Genomic DNA, 18,211 nt, shown 5'->3' on the forward strand with positions numbered 1-18,211 from the left:
CGACGGGCAAGCAAAACCGAGGCGGATCGGCAAAGTGGTGGAGGGAGAGAGGAAGGAAGATGGACCGGGAAGCGGCGAGGACGAGCGCCCTGGAGACTGCCGCCTCCCCTGAGCGTTTACTCGGGTTAATCCGACTAGCGGACCACTAGCTTTCGGCCTCAGTGCGCGTTGCGGCGCGTCGCTCCTCATCTCGATCCAACCTCCAGCTCCAGCACCGCACCGCCGCCTGCTGCACGCCCCGCCGAGTCGAGCCATGTACTTGCCGTCCGGCCAGTACGCCTACGCGTACCAGCAGATCGTCGCAAGGGCTCGAGGACAAGCCGCCTGCTCGACCTTCCTCCTCGTCGCTCCCGACGTCGACGCCCTGTGCGCCGCCCGCCTCCTGTCGGCTCTCCTCAAGACCGACGACGTGCCGCATCAAACCGTGCCTGTCGGCAGCTGGGCCCAACTCGCCGACGAGGCGCAGCAGCTCAGGGACGAGGAGGTGCGTCTGCTCGCTCTCTCTCTCTCTCTGTCCCCTGCGCCCTTCTGCCGACGCGCATGCGGCACGGCCTACTTGTCGTCCTGTCCTGTCGACAGACCTGGCCGAGGCGACGCCGCTGCTGGTCGTCGACGACGACCTCGGCCCCGTCCTTGTTCGACCGCTTACCCTCGCCCCTCACCCTCGACAGATCCGCAACCTCATCTTGATCAACCTCGGCGCGACCGCCGACCTGTACGCCCTCTTCGGCCTGGGCGACCCTGCCTCTGGCCAGAGAGGCCTCGACTTCCCGCCCTCGTGCATGATTCACGTCGTCGACTCGCACCGACCCATCGCCCTGTCGAACCTGTTCACGCGGTGCGACTACGCCCAAGCCGTCTTCGATCCTCGACGAGTACGCGCGCTCGGTGCGGCGGGCGGCGCAGGCGCGGCGGCGAGGGCAAGGTTGGCGCCGCTGCCCGAGGAGGAGCTGTGCGTCGTCGTGTGGGACGAGGTGAGGGAGAAGGCGCTCGAGGGTGGGCCCGGCGACGACAACATCGACCCCGAGAACCCGTGGCAGCGCGAGGGCGAGGCGTTCCAGGAGCTGCAGGTGCGTCTCGAGACCTCGTTCCCCATCCGTCCGGCATCTATCGGTCGCGGCGACTGACCCCCTGCCCTTCCCTCTCGCAGCCCTATCCCGACACGGACTCGGACGACTCGGACGACTCGGACGACGAGCCAGAACAAGACGACGAGGACGAGGACTCGCAGAACGGGCGCAGGAAACGGCGGCGGACCGACTCGGTGCGTCCCTCTCTGCGCCTCTCGCCAGTCGTCGGCTCGCCCTCGAGTGACAGCTACTGACAAGGAGTCGACGTGCGCAGCCGAAACCGATGTCGAAGGAGCAGCGACGAGCGTATCGGGCGCAGCTGGCCAAGTACGAGGCCAAGGGTTCGAGCTTTGGGCAGAGCGTCGCCGGCATGATGTACCTCCTTGCCGAGGGGCTCGGGCGCGCAGACATCGACTCGGTCTGGTGCGTCGACAGTCCTCGTTCTACCCCTCTTTCGTGGCGAGCGGCACCTGACGCTCTCCCTCGTCCCCCCTCTCCTTTCTCGCAGGCTCGCCATCCTCGGCCTCACGCACCAGCTCACCAACTCGCTCATCGACCTCTCGGCGTACGAGTCGCTCCAGTCGCTGTACGCGACCGAGGTCGCGCGCCTCTCGTCGACGGCGGCCGCCCTCGAGGCCGGCAACGTGTCGACGACGCACGCCTCGACGTCCGAGCGCGACCGCTCGATCCGCCCGAGCGACGAGCTGCGGTTCTGCCTGTTCCGCCACTGGAACCTGTACGACGCCATGTTCCACTCGGGCTACCTCGGCGGGAGGATGAAGCTGTGGACCGTCGAAGGCCGCAAGAAGTTGAGCGGGTTGCTCGCCAAGATGGGGTGCGTTCCTCTCTCTCTTTCGTCCCTACCCGTCGAGCGCACGAGACTGACTCGTCCTCGCCCGCACGCAGCCTGTCGCTGTCCGAGTCGTCCGAGACGTACGCCCACATGTCGACCGACCTCAAGACGTCCCTGTTCCCGATGCTCAACGAGCAGCGCGCCGCGTACGGCCTGTGGGACCTCACCTATCCGTCGTTCATCCGCAAGTCGGGTTGGCGCGTCGACCTGTCGGCGTCCGACTGCGTCGAGGCGCTCGGCGCCATGCTCGAGGCGGCGACGGGCGTCCGGCTCGACTTCTCGTCGGCGACCGACGGCAGGAGGGCGCTCGTCGGCGGCGAGGGCGGCATCGCGGGCGGCGTCGGGCAGCACAGCGCGGCGACGCAGCACGGCGGGCGCGAGGAGTGGGCGCAGGGCATGCGCAGCTGGGTCGCCAAGGGCGCGCCCGGCGGCGTCGAGGGCGACAAGGAGAACCTGAACCCGGACGGGACGGTCAAGGACAAGGACGACGAGGGCATGACGGACAAGGAGAAGCGCGCGAGGCGGGACCGGGACGAGTCTGACGCGAGGCGGCAAAACTTCTGGTACGCGTGGGATGCGCTCGACCCTGAAGAGTGCGTCGCTCCTTCCTCTTTGTCTCCTTCTCTCTCGTCGGCCGCCGGACAGTGTCGAACTCACACTCGAGCGCCGTCCTCTCCCGCAGCACGTCCCTCCTTCGCAAAGCGCTCCCGCTCTCGATGGCGCTCCACCGGGCCGTCATCACGCAGGGCTCGTTCCTGTTCGACAAGCAGGCGATCCGCATGTTCCGCTCGTACCGCCTCGCCATGCTCAAAGAAGGGCCCGACCTCGCCGTGTTCCAGCACCCGGCGACGCTCCTCCGCCTCGCGCACTGGCTCGTCGACTCGATTCGCGCCCTCCTCGAGCACCACACGGCCGCAGGCGCGGGCGGCGGCGGCGCGTCGGGCGCCGCCAAGAACCTGCCGCTCGTCCTCGCGGCGCTCAACGAGCAGAGCGACAAGTTCCTCGTCGTCGGCGTCGTTCCCGCCGACGAGTTTGGCGACGTGCGGCGCAACCGGTTTGGGCGAGCGTTCGAGGAGGCGGCGATCCGGTCGAGGGCCAAGGCGCAGCAGCGGTACTTTGACGCGAGCGTCGTCGAGGTCAGGAGGGACGATTTCGACAAGTTCCTCGTGCGTCACCTTCACTCTCTCTCCCTCCCTGCCTCTCTCTCGATAGTTCTCGCACTGACAGGCACTTTCACCGACGCTCGCAGAAGGACCTCTCGATGGGCTAGAAGATTCGCGCTCGCACCCCTCGACCTCTCCTCGCCGCACCTCCCCCTTGTCCATGCCCTCGCCGTCCCGCCGCATCTCGTCCACCTCACCGTCGACTCGCATACCCTCTGCCCTCTTCTTCGTCTCCTCGTCCCCCTCGTTCTTGCCTAGCCGTCCTCTCGATCGCCTTCCTCGTCGTCCTCACCTCTTTCGTACTCTCTCAGCCCTCGCCGGCTCGCCGCAGGCCCCCTGTTGCTCGCTCCGTGTATCTAAGTCGTCTCGCCGCAGCCTGTGCGCCGCCGAAAGAGCAAGAGACGAGAGCGGACCCCTCTCGCAGAAGCGCGCTTTGGCCTCTCTCACTCGTGCGCCCCAGCAGCTCGCTCGCCGAGTCGTACAGTCCTTGCAATACATGCTACGCTCCTCGCCCCTCCTCGAGCCCTCGCACACCCGCATCGACTCGCTCCGTGTCGACCTGGCTCGCCGACTTGCGCACCTCGGCCCAGACGGTGCGCAGGCGCAGGTCGGCGATGACGGGCAGGCGGACGTACTGCGCCGAGGGGTCGAGGGCGAGGCGAGAGGACGATGAGGCGGATGATGAGGAGGGAGTGGGTGGCTTGAAGGTGCCTGTGGAGGAAAGCGGCGAGTTCAGTTAGAGCGCGACGAGGAGGAGATGAAGAGAGAGAGAGGGACGCACCGAGCCCGAACGAGTCCTCTCGCTCCTCTTGCCGCATCTCGTCGACCTCGTCCATATCGAATCCGTCGTCATCCTCGTCTCCACCGGGCACGCTCTCGTATCCCCTCCGTTTCCGCCCCCTCGACCTGCTCGACGACGCTCGCGCCCGCACGTCCTCGTCGATGTCGTCGTCCTCGGCCGCGCCGAGGCCCAGCAGCGCCGAGTAGTCCCTCGCACCCTCGCCGCTGATGCTCGCGTCGAGGTCGTTGGGGACGGTGGCGCCGAACGCGACGAGGAGAGTCGCGAGTTGAAAGAGGGCGAGGAGGACGTCGATGAAGAGGAGGTGCAACGTCGAGGGGGTGGCGGCTGCGTCGCTCGAGAGAGTCAGTGATTCGATCGGAAAGGAAGGTCGAGCGAGGCTTGGGGAGAGAGAGAGAGGAAGGGGCGGACGCACCGACGCCGACAAAGTCGAGGACGAGGCCGCCTTGAGCGTGGCCTCTCGGGCCTTTGGTGCCTCGGCTGCCCGTCAAGGCATGCACGGCGGTAATGCCGACGGCCTGGAGGGTCCACACGACGGTGAAGAAGCGCAGGCTGCGGGTCGGGTGGGTCCGGCGCGGGTTGCTGAACTGGACGAGGAGGACGACGCGCAGGACGAGGAGGACGATGTGCGACGGCGAGAGGAGGTACGACAGGACGGCGAGGGCGTGGCAAGTAAAGGACAGCGAGACGACGAGGTGCAGCAGCTGCACGGCGTGCAGTGGGGCCACCTCGACGCTCGGCGCGAGGGTCGCCACGGTGGGCAGTGGGCCGGCTGGCGGAGCTGCTGCTGCTGCTGCTGCTGGACGCGTCGGTGTGCTCGCGAGCGACGTGTTGAGCGAGTGCCGAGAGCGACGACGACGCGGTCGCCAGGAGGAGAAGGCGGCGGTGCAAGTTGCTCTCGTCGGAACGGGCGCACAGAGAAAGGCTTGCACAGTCTGTACGAAGCGAGTTGCACCCGGTCTTGAGCAGCGCCAGCGCCATCTACCAAGCCCCGAACCCGTCGTCGTCGCTCGCCTCCTCCCTCCTCGACGACGACGGCGCGACCGTCGTCATCCTGCGCTCCCTGACCCTCCTCGAGGCCGAGCCCGTCCTCTTGACCGGTGCAGGCGTCGCCGTCACCGCCCGCCGCAGCTGCGGGCGCGATCCCGTCGTCGAGGCGCGCTTCTTCACCGGCGACGGCGACGACTCGAGCAAGAGCGGGTCGTCGTCAAGGCCGGCGGCGTCCGGCTCCGCCTCGACCTTGGCCTTGACGGCTTTGGCGGCTGCGCGAAGAGCCGCCGCCGCGTGCGACCCGGCTTGGCCGGGCTTGCTCTTGCGCCGGCTCTTGGCCGCCTTGACCTCGGCGACGGGCGCGACCGAGAGGCGCTCGGGCGCCGACGCTGGCGGCTGGGCCGCCCTCGTCGAGCGCTTCGACAGCGGCGGCGTCGAGAGCCCGCCGGGCGAGCGCATCTCGACGTCCTCGCCGACGGGCTTGACCGCCGTCCGGGGCAGCCTCGTCGCGCCGCGCTCGCTCGACGCAGGCTGCGCCGCCGCCGCCCTTGGCGCACTCGGGCGCGGCGTCATGCTCATGCGCGACGGCTTGCGGTCGATCACGAGCTCGAACGAGTGCCGGGGCCCTTTGGCCTTCTTGGGCGGCGTCGGCGTCTTGCCGGCGGCCGCGGTGGCGAGCCCTCGGCGCGCGCGCGAGGTCGGCGCAACAGGTACAGGCGGCGGCGTTGGCGTCGGCGTCGGGTGCTGGTACGTCTGCTGCTGATGGGCCGGTGGCGGGCGCCGCGCGGACGACGAGGGCGCAGGGATACCGAGCTCTGGCGAGACGGGCCGAGCGGGCGCGGTCCACACGGCGAGCGAGGGGGAGCGCGCTCGGGGTCGAGGGTAGATGATCTCGAGCGAGGGGGAGCGCGATGGCTCGGCGGGTCCTTGCGCGCTAGGTCGAGGCGAGGGCGAGGCGGTAGGTGAGGGCGACGCGACGGCGATGACCTCGCGCAGGGGTGAAGACGAGACGGGCTGTGGGTGCGCTGTGCGTGAGTCCAAGGCTGGGCAGGAAAGGAGGGGAGGAAAGAGGACGTACAGGACGAGCTGGCACCGACCTCGCGTACGGCATCGAGCGCTTGTGCGTCGTGAACGAGTTTGGCGGCGTCTGCAGGCCCTGCTTCTGCTCTGATGCTGGCGCCACGGCTGAGCGTGCGGGTCCGAGGTCGGCGCTCGTCGTGCTCAGGCCCTGCTGCGTGAGCGCCTCGGCGTCGCCGCACGTCGCCTCGTCCAGACGGCCTTTGCGCTTCTTGCGCTTCTTGCGCTTCTTCTCGCTCGTCTTCTCCTGTCGGGTCTGTGTGCGGGAGGAGGTACGTCAGGACGATTGCGCCGTAAAGGCGAGGGCGAGAGCGGGAGGGGACGCACCTCGTCTTGGTCCGCTCGGGCCGCCGACACCGCCGACGAGCTCGACGCCTGCTCGGGTAGCTCGAGCCGTGCGGCAGCCGTCGAAGAGGGCTGACGCGGCTTGACCGAGGACGACGTGCCGAGAGGGCGGGTCGGCGAGGACGACGCGAGCTGAACCGCGCCGACAGCTGTGCGGAGCGCCGCCGTCGTCGACGGCGCGTGCGACTGGGTCTTGACCTTGCGCGACGGCGTGGCGACCTCGACCTGGAGCGGCGACGACGACGACCGGCGAGGCCGAGGCACGGGCGACGGCGCGACGCTCGGCGCCGGCGCAAAGAAGTCCAGCTCGTCGTCGTCGTCGGCCACCTCGACCGCCTCGAGCGTGCGGTTTCCGACCGCGCCGGCGCCCGCCTCGTGCGCTGCGCCTCCTCCCGCCTCGGACCCGCCCCGAGCGCGCGCCTCGTGCTCCCAAAAATCGCGCAGCTGGTCGCGCCGGTCGGCGTCGCGGCGGCGCTGCTCGCGGAACAAGAGCGACGGCAGCGACGGCAGCTCGTCCATGTCGCCGAGCTCGTCGTCGGACGAGCCGGCGTACGCCTCGCTATCGAGCGCGTTCGGCTCGTCCCACTCGTCGTCCTCGTCCTCCTCCTCCTCGAAGCTGCCCTCGCCCGCCGCTCCGCGCTCCTCGCCACCGCTGCCGCCCTGCTCCGGCTCGCCGACGCCCGTGTCGGGCCCGACGAGGACGTCGTCGATGGCGTCCGTGTACCCGCCGAGGGCGAACGCGCCGGCGCGAGAGCGACGCAGGACGCCGCGGTCCTGAATGATCTCCATCGAGCCGAGGTCGATGATGTCGTCCTCGTCGACAGGGATGGCGCGTGTGCGGCCTGCCGGGCGGTGTCGGCGTGTTGGCGAGCTGGCCGGGGCGCGAGAGGGGACAGGAGGAGAGGGTGCGGGGAGCGAGTGCCGGCGGAGGATGTCGTCCCAGGCGTCGCGCAGCTTGAGGGTCGACGAGTGCAGGCGCGACTGCAGCTCGGGGTCGTTCGGGTCGGCATCGCCGTCTTGGACGACCGTGCTCGCTCGAGGGCGTGGTCGGTGGGCGGTCGAGTGAGGCGGAGGGCTGCTCGGGTGGAGGGGCGAGGTCAGCTCGGTGACCGGCAGGACGGGACAGGCGGTCGCGCGCACAGGTGGCTGGAACGAGGCTTGTGTGGGCTCGAGTGCGGCCTGGACGGCTCTGGGCGCGGTGCCGGACGAGAGTCGGAGCCCGTCTCGACGCGCCGCTTCTTGGTGGGCGAGGGCGAGTCCTTGTGGCGCTGCGGGACGGCCGGGTACGCCGACGCTGCTCGCTGAGGTGCCGAGAGTGCAGCCGGCATGGCGCAGGGCAGCTCAGGGCATGCGAGGTGTCGGGGACGAGGAGGGGCAGCTCTCCACTCTCCGACGCCAACCTCGCGCTCTCGCTTCTCGCCGCTCGGTCGCCTGTTCCAGAGCGCAATACACAGCGAAGCAAAAGAAGCAGAGCTCGCGAGCGCAAGAAAAAGAGGTTTCGCTCGACGAGGCAGCTGGCGCGGCTTCTTCAAGAGAGGCCCTCACCGAACCGACGTCCTCTGCGCGACAAGATGCCCCGGCGCCGCGCAATACAACTGAACAGTGACCTGGCTATTGCGATGAGCTCGCGAGCGCAAGAAAAAGAGGTTTCGCTCGACGAGGCAGCTGGCGCGGCTTCTTCAAGAGAGGCCCTCACCGAACCGACGTCCTCTGCGCGACAAGATGCCCCGGCGCCGCGCAATACAACTGAACAGTGACCTGGCTATTGCGATTGCGAGCTTCAACAAGCCGGGTTCCCGTCCGCTTGCGCGGGCGGGCTGGCTTGACCGGATCATCACGCGCAGACGTCGGCCCTTGGCTGGCGAGCCGCGAGCTGTGGTCCTTGCGTAGACACCGAGCGATACCTCAGGGAGGTCCGTTACAGACGGGAAGAACGAGGCGGTGCAGCCAAGGCGGTTCGAGCAAGGAAAGTACAACTTTGCAAACACGCGCACAGCGTGCGCACGTGGCGCTTTACACCCTCTCCTCCTCGCTGCACCTCTCGTTACGAGACGAGACGCAGTGCAGCATCTCGCCGTCCGTCTCGCGGTTGTCCATGTTCGAGAGCCCGGGCGCGCCGAGCGAGAGCGAGCGAGGAGGCGCGCCGAGAACCTCGGGCTCGAGCCTCTCGAGCGAGAAAGCGTTGGCTAGCTCGCCGACTTATGCGACACCAACCGGCGGCGACGCTCCTTTGGCCCGTCGAGACCGCAGAGCAGGCGGGCCGGAAGCCGTCAAGGGAGCAAGAGAAGCGCAGCGAGTCTCGCCTCGAGCAACGATACCTCGTCGACGGCCACACCAGCCCTGCGTCGAGAGCTGCGATCGCCGGCGCCACCACCTCGTCGTACGACAAGCTTGTCGAGACGACTAGACGGCGTGCTCGCAGCAGACGGGCAAGAGAAGCTTGTGGCGCGCAGCTTCGAGCAAGCAGTCGCAGCGCACGAGCGTGCAGCCACGCGACAGAGGCTCTCGCCGCCTCCGAGACAGGACAGCGAGCTCCTGTACCTACGTCGAGGGCACTGAGCAGGAAAAAGCGGCAGCAGGGCGAGAGGCAGGCGCGACAGCAGGCGACGAGTCGCTCGCACGAGGCGAGACCGAGGGCGGCGACCTTCGCTGAGGCACCACTGGCCTCGTTCGCCGCTACCGAGCGGGAGCAGACTCACATGCTGGTCGTGGGCATGCCTCGTCGCCGGCAGTTGCCGTGGCGGCGTTGCAGTGTCGAGCGCAAGTTGGAGCGAGGAGCAGACGGAGGCGAGCCGTGAAACGACAGCCCGAGAGCCAGGGCGCTCTGGGGAGCGGCTGTCCGCGCACACGCTCGACAGCAAGGTCGGCTACACCAGACGTAGAGGAGCGAGAGAGAGAGAGCTGCCGCCGTCGTCGTCGTCTCCCCACTTGCTTCGGAGCCGCTCCTGGTCGTCCCACACGCCGCCGCTCACCAGGGCGCAGTCGCTCGCACCCAGTACAGCACCACCTCAGCCTGCAAGCCGCTCCACCAGACGGCAGCCCGGCGCAATGAGCCAGTTCTCCCCCTCGTCCCTCCTCCTCGTCACGGCAAAGCTCGACTCGGCCAACCCGCACGAGCAGCTCGACGACCTCAACCACGCCCTCGGCAACGGCAAGCTCGGCCGCACCGCCCTCATCGAGTTCCCCCAGTTCAAGGTGAGCTCTCGCTCCTCCCCCCTCCCTCGTCATCTCCCCCGGGCGCGAGCGCACTCGCCAAGGCGGTGCGCAGCGCGGCAGGGCACGAGGGCAGCGCGCACTGCTCTACGCATCGGCCCAGCATGCGCGAGACCCGCCTCGAGCACTCACTGACGGACACGCTTCCCCACAGACCGGCACCCTCTCGTCCCTCCTCACCCTCTCTGAAACGCTCGCCAAGCAGGACCCGGCCGTCACCTCCGCCGTCCAGAAGACGGTCGACACGATCCGGAACCTCACGTCGGCCAACGCCGCTCCCTCTGCCGCCGCCGGCGCCTCGTCCTCGTCCAGCAGCCGCCCAGTCGACGACCGCTCGTCGCCCCTGTCGCAGCACCTCGTCCTTGACGACGGCCGCCCGTACCTGTCGTACCTCATCAGCGACGATGGCAGCAGCGGCAGTAGCAGCGCGCAGGACCGGTGGCAGTGGAACCGGTCCAAGTACCGCGTCGACGGGCGCAGCCTGAGCGACATCGTCGACGCGCTCGTCAAGGAGGTCGCGAGCATCGAGAACGCGCAGAGGAACAAGTCGCAGCAGTACGCCGTCGTCAAGGGCCAGGTGACGACCGCGCTTCGCAAGAAGACGTGCGTCCCCCCTCTCCCTCTCTTTCCCTCCCTCGCGCCGAGCGCACAGGGCTGACTCGTTGCCCACGATGTACAGCGGTAATCTGTCGATGCGGTCACTGGCAGACGTCGTCTCGGCATCCGACTTTGCCAGCACGAACGGGTCCGAGTACCTCGAGACCATCCTCGTCGCCGTCCCCAAGTGCGGCCTCCCTCTCTCTGCCTTCTCTCCTCCCTCGATTCGGCGCGGCAGGACACTCACCCGGCGTACCCTCGCAGGAACATCGTCAAGGAGTGGGAGACGTCGTACGAGCGGTTGACGCAGATGGTCGTGCCGCGGTCCTCGACGTGCGTCCCGAGGTTCACTTTCGTCGGCGGTTGCCTCGCTCTCTCGAGCGCACCAGCTCACCTATCCCGTCCTTCGCCGCACAGCAAGCTCGCGCAGGACGACGAGTTCGTGCTGTACTCGGTCACGCTCTTCCGCCGGGTCAAGGACGAGTTCGCGCAGAAGGCTCGCGAGAAGAAGTGCGTCGCCTGTCTCTCTTCCTTCCTGTGTCACGCCGACCTGTCTCTCGGCGTCGTCACTGACTCGGAGCGCGCGCGGTCCGCAGGTTTGTCGTGCGCGACTTTACCTACGACGAGGAGGCGATCGAGAAGCAGAAGCGCGAGCTCGAGGCGCTCGTCGTCGAGGAGAAGGACATGTGGGTGCGTCGCGCCGTTCCTCTCTCTCTCTCTCTCGGTGCCACTGCCTCGTGGTGACGGGAGGAAGTTCGTGCTGGGCCAGACCTGACGCTTCGAGCACTCTCGCCTCGCAGGCCGACCTCCTTCGCCTGTCGCGCATCAACTTCAGCGAGCTCTTCCAGGTCCTCGTCCACCTCAAGGTCGTGCGCGCCTACGTCGAGAGTGTCCTGCGGTACGGCCTGCCGGCCGCCTACTTTGGCGCCGTCATCAAGGTGCGTCGCTGGTTCTTCCCCTCTCATCTCGCTCTGCCCGAGCGGGACGACTGGTCAAGTACTCGTCGACGCACAGATTCACCTTCTCCATACCTCGCGCGCAGCCCGAGCCGAAACAGCTCGACAAGCTCCTGTCGACGCTCGCGACGTTCCTCGTTCCCGAGCACGAGCGCAAGCGCAACAAGAAGCACGGCGCGGGCAAGGGCGACGACGACGACGCGGCGGCGCTCGGCGAGTACGCGACGCTCATGGAGGGCGAGTACCACGAGTTTGTCGTGTTCGAGATCGAGCAGGTCGACGCCAAGGACGAGTGAGCGGCGGGCGCGGCGAGGACTCTCTTTGTGTAGGACGGCGTGCGGCTCCCAGTTGTGATTGTGCCACTCTTATCTCGCGACCGTGCTACGCAAAGAGAGAGCCCGCTCATCATGTGAGATAGCCTCGTCCGGCGAGGACGAGCGCGACCGCTCGCATCGTTCAACTCGCACCGCCGCTCGCTCGACCGGGCTCTGGCAGGGCCATGTCGTACTCGCCTATCGCAGCCGACTCGGACACGGACGACGCCATCCAGCTGCGCGCGCTCGCCGGCCCCTCTCGTCCTCATCTCCCCACCTCGTCCTCCTCCCTCCGACCCGAACCCGTCTCGCCCGAGCAGCTGCGGCGCAGCCCGTCGCCTCGACATGTACGGCCGCCTGGCTACGAGGCCGAGAGCGACGACGACGAGGAGATCCAGCAGCTCATGGACGACCTCGACAGCTCGACGGCCGACGAGGCGGCGAGGCGGGGCAAGCGCGGGACCGAGGGGCAGGACGACGAGGACGAGGCGAGGTTCAGGGAGGACGAGATAGACAGCGCGGTGGCTATCGTGCGCAAGGTGCGCCCCCTCCTCTTTCGGACGCAGGTCGGCTCACAGACTGACCTCGACTTGCTCGCGCAGGTGGTGCCAGAGTCGGACGACCCGTCTCTTCCCGGGTTGACGCCTCGCGTGTTCATCCTCGGGACGGTCCTGTGCGTGTTTGGCGGTGCGTCCTCGTCCTCTGCTCGCAGGATCGAGCCCCCGACTGACCTCGACCTCGTCCTCTCCCCGCCCTGTCCCTCTTGCGCCCACGCCCAGCCTCGGTCTCGCAGATCTTCTTCTTCAAGAGCAACGCTCCGTCCTTCTCGTCCTTCTTCATCATCCTCCTGTCGTTCCCGCTCGGCCGTCTCTCGGACCGCTTCTTTCCGGAGCGACTCGTGCCCGGCCCGTTCGGCAAGAAGGAGCATCTCCTCGTCCGTCCCTCCCTCGTCTCGGCCGTGAGAAGGACAGAGACTGACTCGTTCGCGCTCCGCAGGTGGCCATCCTCGCAGGCTCGGGCGCCAACGCGGCGTACGCCGGCGAGATCATTGCCGTCCAGTCGCTGTACTACAAGACGGACCTCGGCATGTTCGGCGGTCTACTTCTGCTGCTCAGCACGCAGCTCATCGGGTTCGGCTTGAGCGGGTTGACCTACAAGCTCCTGTGCGTCCCCTCGTCCTCTTCCGCCTCGAGCCAGGCCCCGAACTCAAGCCCACTTCCTGCGCGCAGCGTCCGGCCGACCGTCATGGTCTGGCCCTCGCAGCTCGTCACGGTCGCCCTGTACGTGACGCTGCACGGTGGCGCCAAGGAGCTGCAGCAGCAGACGCGCGACCGCATGCGCTTCTTCCTCATCGCCTTCGTCGCCATCTTCGTGTGGCAGTTCCTCCCGGCGGTCGCGTTCCCGACCTTGACGAGCATCGCGACGCTCTGCATCATCGACAATCGCAGCTGGATGAGTCCCACATCCTCTCTCCCTCGTCGTCTCGAGGCAACCTGACATGCCCTTTCCCCTCGGCCGACAGTACATCCTGCGCACGCTCGGCTCGGGCTACGACGGCTTCGGGTTCTTCAACTTTTCGCTCGACTGGTCCGTCATCGGCGGCACGGGCGCCCTGTACACGCCCTTCTTCGCGCAGAGCTCGTACTTTGCGGGCCTCGCCCTCAACCTCTGGGTCATCTTCCCGATCCTGTACTTTGGCTTCAACCTGTGGGACGCCCAGTCGTTCGACTCGCCTCTCGCAGCTGTGCGTCGCACCCTCTTTCCCTCTCCCTTTGCGCCTCCTCTCGGACCTGCGAGTTGACCCCAAGTTCCGCCCGCAGCACCTCTACAACTCGACATTCGGCGTGCGTCCCGCCTCTCTTCTCTCCTCAGAAGTCCAGAGAACTCACGAGCTCGTCGTGCCGCAGCGTCTCGACGTCCTCGAGATCCTCGATCCCGATCTGTCGCTCAACGAGGACAAGTACGCCGAGGTCGGCCCACTGCGCCTCACGCCATTCTTCGCCCTGTCGTACGGTGTCAGCTTCGCCGTCCTTACGAGCGCCCTCGTCACGGTCGGTCTTTGGCACTGGGGCGACATCAAGGCGGCGCTGTGGGCCAAAAAGGACGCTCGGGCCGACATCCACGTCGAGAGTGCGTCCGCCTCCCTCTCATCATCGTCGTCGATCGTGGAGTTGTAGTACCGACGCGAGCCTCTCGTGTCTGCAGTGCTCGAGCGCTCGTACGAGCCGGTGCCGCCGTCATACTACGCCGCCATCTTTGGCGTCAACCTCGTCGCGGCCATGGTCCTCCTCACGTTCTACCCGCTCCAGCTCCCGATCTGGGGCCTCTTCCTCGCCATCGCCATCGCCATCGTCTTCCTCGTGCCAGTCGGCATCATCGCGGCCATCACGTGAGTCGCGTCGTCTCTCCTCACCTCGTTCCTCCCCTCGTCCTTCCTTCTCGCGACCCGAAAGATGGAACACGCGCTCACCGCCTCGTCCTCGGTCCCTCCTGCTGCAGCAATACGGTGCTCGGCCTCAACGGTGCGTCCTCTTCCTTCCCTCTTTGCCTCGTCGAGCCTCTTGCGGCGGGCCGGCCGAGGCTCTTTCGGCGACGCACAACTCACCTCGTCCTCGACCGCGCCCGCAGTCATCACCGAGTTTGTCGCCGGCTGGATCTGGCCGGGCAAGCCACTCGCGAACGTCACGTTCAAGTGCATGGGCTACATGTGCATGCTCCAAAGTCTCGACCTCTCGGCAGACCAGAAACTCGGCCTGTGCGTCCCCTCTTTCTCTACTCGGTCGTCGATGAGGCGGCACGAGAGGCCGTCGTGCGAGCGAGAGCGTGACTGGAAGTGCGGCGCTCGTCGGGCGGGAGGAGGTCGTCGTCGTCGTCCGAGAGGCCCATGCACACGAATCTTGCCGACTGACTCGTCTCCTTTTCTGCGCAGCTACATGAAGATCCCGCCCAAGCACCTGTTCATCAGTCAGTGCTACGGCACGGCGCTCGGCTCGGTCGTCAACTTCCTCCTCATCCAGGGCGTCATCGCCGCCAAGCGCCCTTACCTCGACGGCACCCTCAACGACCCGACGCAGCAGTGGAGCGGCCGGAAACCCGAGATCTTCTTCACCGCCAGCATCATCTTTGGCGCCATCAGCCCGAGCAAGTTCTTCGACGGGCAGTACCACGTCCTGTACTGGGGCTTCCTCGCCGGCGCCGTCCTCCCGCTCGTGCCCTGGCTCGTGTACAAGCGCACGGGCAACAAGTTCTGGCGGCAGATCAGCGTCCCGCTCGTCCTCCACGGCGTGCGTCCCTCGTCTCCCTCGTCCCCTTTCCCCAAGGCGAGCCACCTGACCTCCTGCGCCCGTACCGCCACAGTCGATCGGCCCGCCGCAGACGCCCATGAACGTCCTCATCCCGGGCTTCATCGTCTCGTGGCTCAGCCAGTACTGGGCCTTGCGGTACCGCCCTCGCTGGTTTGAGAAGGTGCGCCCTCGTCTCGCCTCTCCATTTCTCGTCGCCTCGTCCTAACCCGCGCGCTCCGCACCTCTCCCTCGACGCCCGCAGTACTGCTACGTCCTCTCGAGCGCGCTCGACGCCGGCACGTCGATCAACGCGCTCACGATCTACGTCCTCGGGCTCGGCAGCTTCTGGGCGTGGTGGGGCAACTCGAACGTCGACGCCGAGCACTGTGCGCCTGGGTCGTGAGCGTCGCGCTTGTACTTTGTGTAGTCGGTCGAGGGAGGGCAATGCCTGTGCGACGCCGTTGACCTGCGGCGCACGAGAGACGGAAAGTCGGCTTCTCTTGCCCTCTCTCATTCTCTCTTCCTCTTTCTCTCTCAGTAGAGCGCACAGCGAGGGCACTCCTGAGCGATACAGCAGAGATCGCTGGGCGAGTCGGGCGGAGAGTGGAAAGAGCGAGAGCTCTCTGCGAGAAGCGGCCTGAGCGCCTGGCACGGTCGGCCGTCTGGCAAACGCTCTCTCCTCGTCTCGCGCTCCTGAATCGCGCGGTCTCGACTCTCGCTGTCTCTCACTCTCACTCTCGAGCAAGACGGTCATCGAATCGAGCAACCGCACTGCGTTCCTCGAGCTCGACCATCCTCAGGAAACTCTACGTTCGCCCCCTCCTCGCTCCCGGCTCTTACCGCGGTCCAGCCGCAAACTGGCCCGGGAGCGGCCTCGGCCCGGCTCCTGCTCCTGCTCCTGCTGCAGCCGAGGGGTGCATCGGCGGCGCCGGCGGGAGCGGCAGGGGCGGCCTCGCGCCGGCGCCGCTCGGCCCGCTCGGCCCGGCGAGCGACGGCGGCGGCGGTGGCGGTGCGCCGTACGCGCCGTACGGGGCGTGTGGAGGTGCGAGTGGTGGCTGCGGCGGCGCGGCGATGCTCGGGTAGTCGCCTTGACCGCGCAGGGACGGCGGCGGCGGCGGCGAGAAGGTGCCGCCGAGCGAGGGCGGCGGGGCGAACGAGCCCGGCGGCGGCGGCGGTGGAGGCTGCGGGAACGGCGGCGCGGAACTGGGCGGTGCGGGCGAGCCGTACTGCGCGTGCGCGTGCCCGTGCGCGTGTGCGGGGTGCGACAGCGAGGGGTACGAGCTCGCGTGCGGGAGCGCGTGCTGCTGCTGCTGCTGCTGCTGTTGAGGGGGCGGGTACGGCTGGGTCCAGTACGGCGACGAGGTCGGCGGGATGGGCGGTACCGGCGGCTGAGGGAGCTGGTACGGCGCAGCTGGTGGCGGGACCGAGTGCGAGTGGGCGTGAGGCTGAGGGTGAGGGTGAGGGTGAGGGTACGGGTAGGGCGGCTGCGGCGTGGGAGGGACGGGCGCAGGAGGAAGGGACGAGGGGTACGGCTGGAAGGGAGGTGCCGCGGAGGAAGGGGGAGGAAGAGGAGGACCGAGCGGTGGGGCGTAGTGCGGCGACGCGCTCGAGTAGCCTGCGGACGACGGCGCAACGTACGTTAGTCACAGGCTCACTCACTGACACGCCAAGAGAGATAGAGAGAGGAACGGCGGCGACGCACCCTGCCCCGCATAATGCTCGTGCGCGAGCTGCTCAAACTCGCCCATTGGCCGGTGCTGCTGCTGCTGCTGCTGCGCGCCGGGGTACTGCCCAAACTCGCCGAGCGACGGCGGTGGCGGGTACGCGCCGTACGGCCCTTGCGGCGGTGCGGGCGACTGGTGCGGGTGCGGATGCGGGTGCGGGTGCGAGTAAGGCGCGCCCGGGCCTGGGCCGAACGACGACGCGGCGGGCGAGCCCGACGCGTGGCCCTCGCGGTTCGCGAGGTCGTGGCCGTACGGGTTCGGGGTCGGCGCGACGCCGTACGGCGCGGTCGAGGTCGACGGCTCGGGGAGCGCCGGGCGGTACGCGGCGTACGGGTCGTGCGGGTACGGGTACGGCGAGGCGGCGACGTGACGAGGTGCAGGAGGTTGAGGGAGGGGAGGGCGGTGCGAGGGCGCCATCGACAGGGTCGAGAAGGACGAGGTCAAGGGGGCGAGGTCGGCGTCGGGGTAGTCGGCGGACAGCTCGGCGGGTGGACCAGATGCCTGCGGCGTCGAGACGGCGTGTCAGTCGACACGGTACAGGTCACGATGGACAATGAGAAACAAGGGGGACGCACCGATCGAAAGCTGCCCTGCGAGGTCGTCCTCGCGCCCATCGGTGCGCTCAGGCCCACCTGGCTCCCGCCGTCCCACTCCTCGGTGCGCGCATCGTCGTCGTCTCCTCCTCGTGCGCCCCCATCGTCATCGTCGCTGCCCGAGGGGCCCTCGACACGCGAGCCGGCGCCGCCGTAGGCCGAGGCGGCGGCGAGCGAGGCTTTGCGCGGCGACTGGGCGGGACGAGGCTCCTGCGGGAGAATCGGGCGTGAGCTCGTCCACCGTCTCAGACGCTCGGGCGAGCTCTGGCGAGCTCGAGGGACAGAGGGAGGACGAGACGAGGACGCACGTTCGAATACCAGGTGAGCTCGAGGTAGACCTCGCCGGCGTACCTCGCCTTGCGCGACAGCTGGACCCAGTCTGCGGGCAGGACGAGGAGCGTCAGTCTCAACCGCCAGTACGAGCGTCGCGAGCAGGGCCTGCTCGTGGGCCCTGCCGAACGCACTGAGAGAGAGGGAAGGGAGCCGACGGACCGTCAAACTTGCCCGACTTTACGGTCGCCTCAAAGTCGAGCTCGCCCTCGCCGATCAACTTTGGGTCGCGGGCGTCGTCGGCCCAGCAGGCGATGCGCAGGACACGGCGGTTGGGCGGGTAGCCGGTCGCGAGGGGCGGGACGACGGGGCGGGCCTTGTCGAGCTTTGCGAGGGTCGACGAGGACGAGGTGGTGGACGCGGCGGACGAGGGGAGGACGCCGCCGTCGCGGGTGACGTGGGCCGGGGGGTGGTGGTCGTCGTCGCCGTCGAGCGAGGCGAGGTCGTCGCGGGGGACCTCGAAGCGGAACTCTGCGTCCCACTCGGGTTGCTGGCCGCCGCGCTCGATGGTGGCGGTGCGCTTCTTGTGGAGGCCGTACTGGATCGTGCAGTAGGGGTTCTGCTTGCCGATGCGGGCCTTGTTGGGGAGGTTCTTTGCGCGGAGGACGATGCAGACGAGGGTGCCGAGGAGGCGGTCGCGGGACGAGGCCGAGGGCGGCGGCGGCGAGGGAGGGCCGGCGACTTGGACCATGGCTGTGTGGGGCGCGCAGAGGTCAGCTCTGGAGGGTGGCTGAGGCGGGTGGGCGAGAGAGGGCTGGGACGGACCCTCGACGTGGACGCGCGAGCGGAGAAGAGCGAGTCTGGGCTGCGGTGGCGCTTGAGGGGTGTCGGCGGGGAGTGCAGGTGCTTGAAGGACTGGTGGAGCAGCAGCTGGGTGCGCTCGAGCGGGTGCGAGACCGAGAG

General features: G+C 68.2%; 6 protein-coding genes across 6 annotated transcripts; 4 read left to right on the top strand and 2 right to left on the bottom strand.

Annotated features, from left to right (window-relative positions):
• Window positions 1–253: 253 nt before the first annotated feature.
• On the top strand, window positions 254–3,193 carry RHOBADRAFT_54061 (uncharacterized protein; the record flags this gene model as incomplete). The annotated part of the gene is made up of 8 exons (XM_018417135.1): window positions 254–484; window positions 672–1,070; window positions 1,151–1,264; window positions 1,345–1,493; window positions 1,579–1,905; window positions 1,977–2,516; window positions 2,606–3,089; window positions 3,173–3,193. The coding sequence occupies 8 exons, from the start codon at window positions 254–256 to the stop codon at window positions 3,191–3,193; spliced, it is 2,265 nt and encodes a 754-aa protein (XP_018270259.1).
• Window positions 3,194–3,555: 362 nt separating this feature from the next.
• On the bottom strand, window positions 3,556–7,625 carry RHOBADRAFT_54062 (uncharacterized protein; the record flags this gene model as incomplete). Its single annotated transcript, XM_018417136.1, has 7 exons — window positions 3,556–3,797; window positions 3,868–4,212; window positions 4,301–4,701; window positions 4,871–5,889; window positions 5,954–6,208; window positions 6,280–7,372; window positions 7,438–7,625. The coding sequence occupies 7 exons, from the start codon at window positions 7,623–7,625 to the stop codon at window positions 3,586–3,588; spliced, it is 3,513 nt and encodes a 1,170-aa protein (XP_018270260.1). The 3' UTR covers window positions 3,556–3,585.
• Window positions 7,626–7,884: 259 nt separating this feature from the next.
• On the top strand, window positions 7,885–8,213 carry RHOBADRAFT_66557 (uncharacterized protein). Its single transcript, XM_018419008.1, has one exon. The coding sequence runs from the start codon at window positions 8,020–8,022 to the stop codon at window positions 8,185–8,187; it is 168 nt and encodes a 55-aa protein (XP_018270261.1). The 5' UTR covers window positions 7,885–8,019; the 3' UTR covers window positions 8,188–8,213.
• A 1,448-nt stretch (window positions 8,214–9,661) lies between these two features.
• RHOBADRAFT_15559 (uncharacterized protein) lies at window positions 9,662–11,359 on the top strand (the record flags this gene model as incomplete). Its single annotated transcript, XM_018412265.1, has 8 exons — window positions 9,662–9,810; window positions 9,925–10,113; window positions 10,190–10,294; window positions 10,372–10,440; window positions 10,525–10,617; window positions 10,704–10,797; window positions 10,908–11,045; window positions 11,150–11,359. Coding segments are annotated over 8 exons (1,047 nt in total), but the record flags the coding sequence as incomplete, so codon positions are not given.
• Window positions 11,360–11,562: 203 nt separating this feature from the next.
• RHOBADRAFT_54064 (uncharacterized protein) lies at window positions 11,563–15,106 on the top strand (the record flags this gene model as incomplete). The annotated part of the gene is made up of 14 exons (XM_018417137.1): window positions 11,563–11,916; window positions 11,980–12,064; window positions 12,157–12,311; window positions 12,374–12,540; window positions 12,607–12,829; window positions 12,903–13,121; window positions 13,198–13,221; window positions 13,285–13,507; window positions 13,583–13,766; window positions 13,877–13,899; window positions 14,006–14,132; window positions 14,307–14,661; window positions 14,735–14,842; window positions 14,924–15,106. The coding sequence occupies 14 exons, from the start codon at window positions 11,563–11,565 to the stop codon at window positions 15,062–15,064; spliced, it is 2,388 nt and encodes a 795-aa protein (XP_018270263.1). The 3' UTR covers window positions 15,065–15,106.
• Window positions 15,107–17,277: 2,171 nt separating this feature from the next.
• On the bottom strand, window positions 17,278–17,971 carry RHOBADRAFT_27679 (uncharacterized protein; the record flags this gene model as incomplete). Its single annotated transcript, XM_018412799.1, has 3 exons — window positions 17,278–17,357; window positions 17,471–17,624; window positions 17,766–17,971. Coding segments are annotated over 3 exons (440 nt in total), but the record flags the coding sequence as incomplete, so codon positions are not given.
• Window positions 17,972–18,211: the final 240 nt, after the last annotated feature.

Source organism: Rhodotorula graminis (genome assembly GCF_001329695.1).
Source record: "Rhodotorula graminis WP1 unplaced genomic scaffold RHOBAscaffold_8, whole genome shotgun sequence".
NCBI classification, from domain to species: domain Eukaryota; kingdom Fungi; phylum Basidiomycota; class Microbotryomycetes; order Sporidiobolales; family Sporidiobolaceae; genus Rhodotorula; species Rhodotorula graminis.